The 12,343-nt window shown below is 37.7% G+C and overlaps 1 protein-coding gene across 2 annotated transcripts in view; it reads right to left on the minus strand.

The window, feature by feature from the left end:
- Positions 1–535: 535 nt before the first annotated feature.
- Positions 536–12,343, minus strand: part of LOC134537871 (uncharacterized) — a 33,356-nt gene continuing 21,548 nt past the window's right edge. The window contains exons 7-10 of one of the 2 annotated variants that reach the window (XM_063378764.1): positions 11,370–11,412; positions 7,818–7,914; positions 1,979–2,120; positions 536–864 (exon numbers count right to left, since the gene is read on the minus strand). In XM_063378764.1, the coding sequence (XP_063234834.1) occupies positions 834–864; positions 1,979–2,120; positions 7,818–7,914; positions 11,370–11,412 (313 nt within the window). In that variant the 3' untranslated portion in view covers positions 536–833. The remainder of the gene's footprint in view (positions 865–1,978; positions 2,121–7,817; positions 7,915–11,369; positions 11,413–12,343) is intronic. The other variant, XM_063378763.1, reaches the window with a different exon arrangement.

Below are 12,343 nucleotides of genomic sequence, written 5' to 3' on the forward strand. Positions count from 1 at the left end.
ACGACATGCCTCGACAAAGCCAGCTGTGTTTGTAATGCATGGAGGTATGAATCCATGTAGTAGCTTCTGACCATGGAGTTAGGACTAATACCTCCATGGTTTTTACATGCAAAACTGAAGCACGCCTATTACGAGAAATGGTAGAATTCGTTTGGTTGTGATTAAAAATGTGAAGAATGGGTGTACACATGAACTTGGTAGCCACATTATATTTCCTTTTTTTTCTTACAGGTATTTAATGAGTTTATCAGTTTTATTATTTTTATATGCTCTAAATAAATGATATTGCATGTACCAAATGGCACTCATTGTAGTTTGAAGTACCCATTATTCATGTTCAGAAGCAGTTTTATTTTTGCCATTTTGAAAAATAGCTAACTGACAGCGAGTAAGATACAGTAGTTAGTTACACGTTCAAAGAGACAGCTTCCTTTGACTTGTGGTTCCAACCGGAGTTTTCCAAGCATGCACTTTGATTCGGTGTGGTCGAAATAGAAGTTTTAAGATAGCTTGTTAAAACCTTGCACTTTACTGCTATTGATTTCAGCACCATAAAATTCATATGAATGTGCAAGAAAATGTATTTGAACATGATTATATTCTATCGTGTGTTTTATCCACATTTATGTAATTGTGTGGTTTTTGACTGCTGCTAATCCATAAACTAATAGTGCCAAGAGGACATGGATATGAAGTGGAGCAGGCTCCAAGAACAATACTTTGACAGTAAATTTAATAAATATAAAAAAAATATATTTAAACATAAACCTCTGTAGCATATTTAACAACTTTATCAGAGAATGTGCCATTTCTTCAATTATTCAGGTTATTCCTTACTCCCTCGCACAGTTCCGGGCATCTAGGCTGAAAAAAAAAATATTGACAGAGAGTCTCATCACTTCAAACAAAATGATCAATATTTACATTTTATAAGTTTTAAATAAGAAAAGTGAAGTCAGTTCCATGATTTCTCTGTACTTTTGATTGTCAAGGAGGAATAAAACCATTAAAAATAGTAAATAGAATATTTCAAACTCCATGTAAAATGTAAACAAGGCCATAGCTAGGATTTGAAGGAGGTCCATTATATCAATTTTTTTTCCCCTTATTAACTGAATTTTAAAACAAAACTTAGCGTTTCACTTAAATAAATTCTTAGGGAGTAGCAAACTTTTAGTACTCCAACCTGTACAAGTAGAAATTTAGGTAAGTAACGATTTTGCTGGGAGAAACCGAACATTTCATATTTTGGTTGTTTTTTAATTGTTGTTTTTTTTTTAATACTTAGTAACTAAGTCAGTTATTTGATGATTTCTTTAAAACAAGTCATAAATACATTCATACTAATGTTATTAACTTATTAAATACATGGAACACTCATGTCAATGTATGAAGACTTGCAAACTGGCATTAAGTATGGACAATTTGGGAACACAATTCCTGTGGTTTTTGTGTACAAGGCATGTTGGGCTGTATTGAGGAGGTAATAGATTATTGTGGCCCACTAAGTATTACAATAATCCTTATAAAATAATCTATAAGTGTGTAGCTTATTTGCTATGATTTTTTTGATGTCTTCGCTTGTTATTTTTTTTTAATCCTGGAAGGGATGGGTCCTTACCCACGTACGTACCTGTCCCCTGGCCATGAGACTGATGATAACATTGAAATGAGTTAGTGCTGTATTTACACACATTATTAATTTACTGTATACTACTATAAAACTATAAAAACTATAGTGAACCTCTTTATATAACCAAAGAAAAAAAAACTCCTTATAAAAACTGTATCCAACACACTGCACTGTTAATTTAATTCCACATCAAAAACGTATTTACATTTTTTTTAATCTGTGTAATTTAGTAGGTTTTGCAGAAATGTTCTTATTCGACGAGCATGTAAGAGCTGAGCGGAGTTGTGTAGTGAAAGCAAGTGCAACTAGTGGCAGTGTGGTGGTAGAACTGTTGCCGAGTCTCACCTGGACAGGTAGACCAGGATGTAACTGTTCCGCTGTCTGTCCCAGCCCAGGACCTCCTGTTCCGTAATCGGCGAGACGGAACTGTCGTTGTAGTGGTACCACGCTCCCTGCTGCCAACTGTACACGTCTGCTACGTAGTGGCCTTGGAACAGCGCGGGTCCAAGGCAGTTACGCATTCAAACAATATTAATTGTAAAACTAAAGAAAATGATGTTTAATTTTGAACACATATCTAACACTTAATAACAAATACACTTTAAATTTCAGAGGTGGTTTTGACTGAGCTTTGCGCTACATAACAACTACTTACAAGTCTACAAAAACATCACCTATCTTAAAAAGACACATTGTAGTTATTTACGTATTAATGCTTATTTGCTACCAAAAATAAATTCATTTAGTAAATGCTATGTTATTTAAGGAGCAGTTCAATATAAAACTAAATTCAATTGGTAATACGTAAAGAGAAAAAAATAGAATAATTTTTTTTGGAACAGTCTGTTATTGTTTGGTTACGGAGATACGACAGTTCTCAGCGAGGCCGGTAGTCTCTTGCGAAGCCGTAAGCAATGCGTAGCATTTTGGCACAAGACTTATCTATGATCAGCAAGCAATTTTACTGACGATTCTGAAATAAGATTTTTTTTTGTAATGTGCTATTTGTTTGCTGCAAATTCATAAAAATAAATATAATCTGTAAACGGTGTTATGACTTAACCTATAAATTCATGTAGAAGAAAGAAATAAGACAAGCAGTTTATGCTTATAAATTTAAATCCTACATTATTTTTATGATGGATACACAAGGATGAAGAAATAGGTTGAGATACTTTTTTAATGTATTCAGCACAAATTTTATGTATGGATCATGGTTAAAAGCTTCCTAAAAAATTCAAAGGCTACAGCTCTCTGGTTATGGTTATTCTTGTGTGGCAATTTTCACCCCAAATACTACTTTTACTGAACCATGTGTGGTCAATTAGCAACCTCCTCAATTTTATTAACCTAAGGTAGGGTTTTTTGTATGGAGATAATACCCTGAAACCAACACGGTAAGAGATTTGTTATATTACATCAATATTTTGAATCATTTTAAGGATAATTGTTTTTAGACATTATGACATGATACTGTGCTCTGCTAATCAATATTGTATGTTTAATATCTTTTATAAATAAACCTTCATCCTTTGTACAGTGTCTTTCAAGATGTGCATTCTTTGTTTGATCGTAGTACATTTGTCAAATAATATTAAGAAAATTATAGAAGAAAACAAGAACACCTCTTAGGCCCGTTCCACAATGACACGGAAACGGAGACGGAACACTGAAACGAAGACGGATTTCAGGGAACAGAGCCTCTACAATAGCACGCAAACGGAGACGGACCCGCACGGACCTGCTCAGCAGTGCTGAAGTCTTCCGTTTACGTTACTCCGTTAGACCAATAGGAGCACGTTATTTATTCACTGCAGTTGTCAAGCTACAGTTGCGCGTTCATGTTAATTAAGATATTAGTTTTGACTAATGTTGGTTTCCGTATTTTCGACTACTTTTTTATGCGTGAACAACAAAACAAGATTTGTTATGAAATTTTAATTGTGCACGTGGGTTTCATCATGACGAATTTTGATGAACATTTAATTTTCATGGTTAAAGATATACCTGCTTTATATGAGAAGACGGAGAAGGACTACTTTACCACCGCCACAACGCAAAAAAAAAAAAATCGACTTACTATATTACCAAGTTAACAACCATGCATTTCGATTTAACAGGTAGTTCACTTGATACTCGTAGTTTTCAGTTACGTCACGCTCGCTCTTTCTTATTGGCCAAGATTTCTTACGGATCCGTGTATTGTAGAACGAGAAAAATACGGACGGAACGGAACAATACTCCGTTTTCGTCTCCGTTTCCGTCTGTTCCGTTTCCGTGCCATTGTGGAACAGGCCTTACACTGGCTGAACGAAAGTTTTACAACTATAGAAATGTAAAAGACAAAAATAATTCAAAACTGTACACTATGAGGGCGTACGGTGTTATGGAGAAATTATCGGAGCAAATGAGTGGGCGCCACCACGTGAGTGGGCACGTGGACCCGGCGAGAGACTCTAACCCAGGGCGTTACGTGGCCCGTGTGCGGCGAGATACTTGGCCCTCTGGATATTGAACGCGCCGCTCTCGACCCTACCTAAGCCCGCTCTCAGCGTCGGGCACGCTTCTACCACGCAGTGGGCTCTCAGGGCGTCCCACACGCCGCCGACCAGGTTGGGGTCCCACGTGGTCCCCCGAACACAAAGACACGTAACACAGTTAATTAGTTTATTGTACTCACGATTTATTTCCGTACACGTTCCTTCACTGGTACAACTGATAAAAATGCCCGGGGCACGAATCGGCTTAGGTGAAGAGGCGGACCACGCACGTGGCCGCCCCAAGTCGTTACGTATTACGATGGTGATATTAAAAACTCCGAGGAGTTAATATTAATTATTTAAACAGTCCCTCCGACCGAGAGAGGCCCCGAGGATGAAAGAAAGGGATTCGAATAAATTAAACTATGGAATTATTACTCAGTGACTCAACGGTGATGTCCTCGGGGTGTCGATAGAGACGTCCGCTCTCGGCCGGCTGTAGAAGGAGACTGGGATGAGATCATGGTAGAGGTGGGTCGAAAAGTATCAACCTGATACTTTGTCACTGATACGCGCCTGTATCAGGAACGGCAAACGAGTACACTTGAAAAGTATCAGAGACTTTAGTATCAGTTCAGAATTCACCTGGAACAACACCACGGCCAATGAGCGCAGTACCCGATCGCAGATGACGGTCACTTGGGCGGAGCTTGTGAAAGGGGAGGGAGCAGGAACGACGAATAAGGGATAAAGAAGGGAAAGAATGTAGGGGAGGAAGCGCAGGGGAAGGCGTTGAAGCCTTGAAGGAGAGGCGCAAAGCGATATTGTTACAAGCAGGGCTGCCACTCATGGGTTTTTCCACCCAGATCTGGGTTTTTCCAATGGTGTTTGGGTTTCTGGGTTTTTAAATAATGAATTCCAACAATTCTAGTTTTTTTATAATTTTCATTATTTTTATACCTAAAACAATAATAAAGGTATTAGCTACTGTATCTGTTGCAATATCTGTTTGATAAATGCAAACAAGTCTGTGTGTTTCACACACAAAAATACATATAAACACAAAACTAGTTTTCAAGAAGCTAAGTCGAATATTAAATTAGACACATTCTTCAAAGAGGCTTGCAGAACACAAAACCAATGCAACAATTAACCTTCAAACCAATCTTGTAGAATCAGACTCTGAATAAAGACTAACGTACATGATGCAGTTTTATAAAAACAATTACCGGTTTAAAGAATGCAGTGATGGTGTTTGTTTTGTCATGTATATATTTGTAGGTTTTTTTATGATATGTGCTGGTCCAAGAATTACTTATACAGCCATTTTGCTGCAGTGTAATTTTCTTGTATTGGTTGTATTTCAAAGTACGCTCAGTGCGCAGTGCGTGCACCGTCTCGTTCAATAATAAAACTAATGAAATTTTAATATTAAAAAGTACATTAATACAAGATATAATATTTATATTTGTGCACCTAACAGCTATGAAAATGCAAATAAATTCTCAGTTGACACTAATAACAGATGTAATCAACATATGGACTTTCTTTTTTCGAAAACAATTAGTAACTAGTGTTTTTATACATTAAAAATTCACGAATTTATCAAAAATAAAAAAAAAACAGATAGGTACATTAGTGAGCATACTATATCAATGTTTCTTCAGATTAGTCGATGATTTATAACTCAGTTTTTGTTTACACAAATTACAATTAGCAAACTCATTATTTTCCGTGAAAAAATTCCACACAAATGAAGTCTTTTTCGTGCACTTATCCATTCCTTATTTCACTATAAAGATACTAACTACAAAGCATGACAGCCCGCAACATGGTGATACACGGCCAGGACGAACTGCAGTGAATGTTGAACTGATTGATACTGGTTGTATCAGGCGGGCATGAGAGTATCAGAGGTAGAGAATTACCAGGCGTGATAAATAATGTATCAGATTCTCCTTCCGGTCGCACGGTCTGCGTACGCGGAGCTTTATTTCCTCCTGGGACCGTCTGATACAGAAGTATCAGAGACTTGTAACATGGTACAATGCTGTATCAGTATCAGGTTGGATCAGATACCGAAAATTGCTGTAACAACCCACCTCTAGATCATGGTTTGCAGGTGGCAACATGGCGCCCTTCGCGCCGAACACAATGACCGTTACACACTCTGCGATTCCGTGCCCCGGCGAAAGTTAAGTAAATAGTATATTACATTAATAATTATATAGAAATTACTGGCAATTTAAAATACATTAATGTTTACGTAGTTATTAAGAATTATTCTAAAACATTTCTACCCTCGTCCAAGTCCGTGCCTATTCGGGTCCGCCCGGGCAACGTCTATAGTTTTATATTTAATTGTAATATTTAAATTGGAGAAACACATGATTCAACTGCAACAAGACACTGGGGCAAAAGAATAAAAGAAAAAGGGTTACAATAATAATTAGCATACTTAGGGGTGCGGCGCACTGCGTCTAAGCGCCCTCTTGCTGTAGTTCGTGGCGCGCAGTTTGAATCGCACACGGCTACGTACGTTACGACACAAATGCCGGGTAGGAAAGGGGGTGGGAAAGGGAACGGAGGATGATCAGGCTCGTGGGGCGAAGCCCCGGCTGACGTCAACTAATAGCAAGACTACTTGCACTTTATAGTTATGATGTTTTACTTGAAATACAATGTAACTCTCTCCGAGTCCAGTCGCTTTTAAATTCTTAGGGGATCGCTCTCACACGTCATGTGGATTATTTAATTTTATCGCTACTGTTATTTAGATGTCGATTGAAGTTTTTTTTTTTATGCTTTGTCTCAATTTTTATCAACAGACATTAAGGCCCAAAAACATGATCAGTCCAGTTTCCAGTTCGGAATGCTCAGCCCGGACCGACAGTTTGGACTGCATTGAGGTCCTCTGCACACACGATTAGTCCAGTTGCTCACTTCGGACCGAACAGTCCGAAATCACAGTTTGGACTGAACTGAAGCCTTCCCCCACACACGATAAGTCTTGTGGTTGCTGTTGGAGGTACCGTTTCATCATATAAGATATGGAAGACACTTTGGATGTCGCAGTTGCACTTTTAGTTTAAAAAAAAGCCAAGCAACCAAAGAGTATAAACCAAGATTTCTGCCACGACACCCTGCTGATGGACTGTTGGACTGACAGTTTGGACTGGCAAGACGCTGTTCCCACACAAGGCAGTTCGGACTGAGGGCTCTTGGGACCACAGTCTGACTTGATGGGGCGCCATCGGTTTGTCAGTCCATCAGTTCCGACTGATAAGTCCGAACCGTCAGTTCGGACTGATCGCGTGTGTGGGCCTTTTGGATCACTTGCGTGACCTTCAACATTTCAGAAATAACTAAGTATATTACATCTGGTGACAAAATTTGGGATGAAACACAAAATCGTGATAAATGTACAGAATAGTCTCTTTATTAACATCAGCGACAAGATAATGAAATAACCAACTCGACATGTAAGACCTGAAATAGGAGGCTTGCTTAAGAAATTAAAGGGTGTAAACAACAACTTGTATGCTCTATTAAGTCCAATGTAGATTGGCTTCTTCAATCAAACACAATTAACTTTCTGAATCGAGCCACTCCTTTAGCTAACCCTCCCCCCATTTTTTTCATACACCAAACCGTTACCAACAAGTTCTTAAATTCACTGGGAAAGTTTAGTTAAGTTGTCTCACCTGAGTGTAGGCTTGAGCCATGGTGGATGACTGTCCCCATCAATCTGTAGCTGTATTCATCACCAGGAGTTCTCGTCCGTGGAATGTAGTGGGAATCCTAGGAATAAACAACTGAAAAAACATTACAACGTCTTGAAATGAGGCCAATATCTAGGGACCTCCCGTGTGTTTCAAACTGTGAAATGCATCATATGCGTTTTAGTTAAATTTAGAAAGAAAAATAAAACTACTTATTGTAGCCATTACCATGGTTCGACTTCCGGAAAATATTTATATAGTTTTTTTTGTTTCATTATTATAAACCCCAAAACCATCAATTAAATTAAGTGTGTGTATATATGTTCAAAAATTTTTATAGATATGATAACAGAGTGATTTTGTAAAAATAACTTCCAAACTGCTACATAAAATATATTAATGGAAAATCTTGTTCAGGTTCGCTAATGGGTAAAACCCGACGAAAGTGGTAGAAAGAGAAAGGTTTTTTTTTTTTTTTTAGAAAAGAAAGAAAAAATCGTTAAAACTCTTTTAATATGATATATTGCGTCCGTTTTAATTCAATTAACAGGAATTCACTGATTAAATGAAACACTGAAATCAACTGCATGTCAAAAAAGGAAGAAAATGTTTGCAGCGATTGTTTTCTCAGCAATAACTTGGATATCACAGAGAGTACCAAAGGTATTCTCGATAGGAATTACCAGGAGCTTACGGAGAAAACCAGCCAAATATAGCCTGGAACAACTAGGAGCACGCGGAGAAAACCAACGAAATCTTGCAAAGCTGTTGTCCCGTAAGAAATACATCATGTATGTAGCCCACAAATCATACTACTTATATTTAACTATTGAAACCACGTTTGAAAAGTAAAAAAAAAAAAAAAAAATTTCACCTGTAAAACGAAATAACGAAGAATATTGCGAATAAGTTAAAATGTTGATGCGTTTATCGAATTATTAACAATCGGAATTACAAGAAACGACGACTGTAAGAAAGAACAGCTTGTGCTGTTTCCCAAAAGGCGTGACCTGGCTGCCTAATGGACCAGACTGCACTGAGAGGAAGAAAGCCAAGATGGCGGACGTCGTCTGGCCTGGTAAGAGTGCAGGTTTCGCCGATCGCAATCAACAGCGTTTTAGTACAATTTGAGACTGTAACAAAAATAACAATTATATTGAAATTACAAGAAGTTGATTGGAACTACCGTCTTTATTTGTAGTTCACAATTACATGACGTATTCACGTCAAAAACTAGCGGCAATGTCCCGATACAGCCTACCCCAATTTCTCCCTTTATTGAACATAGCATGTGTCGACAGTTGAAATATTTTTCCATGTCACAACGCAAAGCAACATGACCACCCAGAAAATAAAACTGTCAAGAGTTGCGTCTCAACCACATGCTACAGTAGAAAGTTTATCCCTGGCAGGAATAACTGTGCCAACATTAATTGTTAGAGGGAAATGCCCCTGGATGATGTACTTTCTGTTCTTGGAGGAAAACCAGTACACGTTGTGTGCAGTGTACCCAATAGGTACATACATCTGCAGTGTTACAACCTGTATCAGCTACTCGACAACGAATGTTCAAAGGGCTGGAAATAGGGACAAAAAATAAGTATCTGCCAATTGTAGGAAAAAAATTTTTGCAAAGGGAAATATATATATATATATTTTAATGAACTTACAGGCCCTGTTCATAAAGTAATGCAAGTGATTTTATTGTGAACAGACTGTAAGCCGAAGCGCATTCGAAACGCTTGGCATAGACGGCGGACGCTTGGCTTCAAAACACGCCCAAGGTAGGTCTGCTCCAAACAGTGGTTGCGTCAGTATAGTATAATTTTGTGAAACTCGTCTCAAAGACCCTGTCACGACGCGCGATGGACTGAACAATCGAACAACGGCACGCGATGAAGTTATGCGTCAAACACAGCAAAAGTTATATCGGTAGCAAACAACTGATCCAGCAAGTCCGCAGGGGACTCTGCTCTATTGCCTTCACAGGTTTCATGGTGGTTGAAAATGTCTAAGGGAGTCGGGAAGAGGTGAGTGAAACCCCCCGCTATAGACGACCATCAACCAGCTACACCAACGACAATGTGACTCATGTGCTGATTTGTTGAACTCTGACCCCCGAACGTTTGAATGATCCACAGACATTGAACCTTAAAATAGCCACTATGCACACCATCATGACAGCCACTATGCATGCCATCATAGCAAACAGCCACTATGCACGCCATCATGATAAACGATCTCAACATGCGAAAGGTGTACGCCAATCTGGTCCCCAAAGGTTTACAGACGAGCTAAAGACCAGTCGAGTGATGATCGTGAATGAACTTTCGGAACGTGTCAAAATTGGGCTTTATTTTTGAAGTGAAACTTCTTTACTGAGAGGGTAAACACTTTCGAGCATTACGATAATTCCGATCGCATGAGGAGGAATAGCTACGTGTATAATGCACATAAACACGCATGTGGAAAAAAAAATGGGCATTTGAGTTCGTCCTGGAGACAAAGCGCAGAGTCCTCAAGGCACACCCCGCCGTCCCCAAACAAAAAGGGCAAGAATAAGCCAGTCAAAAGTTGTGGTTGTCTTTTTCGATGCTAAGGGCGTGGTCCAACATGCGTTTGTATCTCCAGCACGGCCCATCAACGCTGCTTACTACATGTTCTAGAAAGACTGAGAAAAAAAATCCTTCGCATGCGACAGGAAATCGCCGCTAAGTAGACACTCACAAAAAAGCTCACAGCCACACCACTCTATCCGTACGAGAGTTCCTGGCGAGTCACGACTTGGCAACGTTGCCCCAGTCCCCATACAGCCGATGATGAAGCCCGCCCTCAGAGGACACAGTGTTTACAGCAACGAGGCGCTCCAAGACGTAATGACGCCCTCAGACCGAAGATCCTTTCGAGCCTTGCAGGGCGCGCACCGTGCCTGGGGAGATGTGTAGATGCACGAGTGGATTGCTCCGAAGATTTCTAAACATTTGCGACTATTTCTTGAATACATTTTTAAAGACAACAATTTGATTTATTATCATATCCTGTATATTTCATCCATTCATTATAGCTATTGAAGATAAAATACTATTATCATCTTTGTAATGTTAAAGCGATTATTAAATTAAAATATTCTGTGGTATTTAAATTTAGTTAATGCAAGGATTTTTGAAACACAAATTCTTTTCCTCACTTTTTTTTCCCCCCATTCTCTACAAATTTAATAATGGCAGGACATCAACCTAACTGTACCAATGCTCATGTATAATGTATTGCTATTACTTATATTCGATAAAAACACTGTGCATCACAATATTTGAGAACATGCAAAATAATGAGAAAATATTTTTTTCCTTCGAAATCATCAATACCTGATTTTAGTGACTGGGCAGCCATAGGTCAAACAAAATATAAAGTCGCCTATTAAACATTCAATTAAAAGATTAATTATTTAGAGGCTTAATACATTGTTTAGCTGTTAAGTTTGCTAAATTAAGAGGTCACTGATGTACATTACTGGAAAATATGTAACTTACTTACCATGTTTGATTGGGCAGCAGTGTCTGGGAATGCTTCTGATGAACTAAGTAAAAACAAAACAAATTTGTATTAATATTCCTGTGAAAATGTTTACAAAATGTACATGGGAATATTTTACGAGCTACTTAACAAATTATTAGGGCTTGCACTATTAACTTTACTAATTACAGATTAACAACAACACAATAATAGATGGAACGAAAATAATTTTTATTCTTTATGATAGAAGTTAAAACATATAGTATTACAATTTTTATTTGTATTAAAAATCTACATTTGCATTCCCAGAAGGTGGTGGCTTTTTATTTCTGCATACTCAGTTGATATGCGTGTTGGTTTGGATGAGTAAATGATACATTTTTTGTTGCTTTGAGCTGCAATAATAACCCCTACAAAATATTATTTCATCATAACTTTTTTAAGTGTAGAGATGAGTGATGTGCTGAAACCTTCTGATATATTTGAGAATTATAGACGAGGATATCATATATAGGAACCACCTCTCTATCTCATGGTTATCATAACCATGAAATGGTGAAGTACGCATTAGTAAATTAATATATAGTCACCAGATTTTATAGGGAATTGCAATAAAACCAAAATAACACCAATATGCCAATAAAAATATAAAACCTTTTAGCATTTAAACATAACATATCACCAGAATTTTATCTTTTGTTAAATGAAGATTAAATATTGTTATTTATTGACCACAAAATTTGCACTAATATATACTAGATAGGAAGACATTGATTTCACTTTACTTGATCTTGCATCTCTCGACTTTCCTTTAATTTAGGCTACTGACATTGGTACATGTTAAAAATACAAATTCTTGCCAATTTATTTGTGTTTATCTGAGTAATGCTCCTAGACATGCTTCTTAAAAAATATTTAATTGTAAAAACTAATCATCTACCAAAATCAAAATTGTACTATTGTAGTTAATTAAAAACAACAAGACTAATCTCTCT

This window comes from Bacillus rossius, chromosome 12 (assembly GCF_032445375.1).
Source record: "Bacillus rossius redtenbacheri isolate Brsri chromosome 12, Brsri_v3, whole genome shotgun sequence".
NCBI classification, from domain to species: Eukaryota; Metazoa; Arthropoda; class Insecta; order Phasmatodea; family Bacillidae; genus Bacillus; species Bacillus rossius.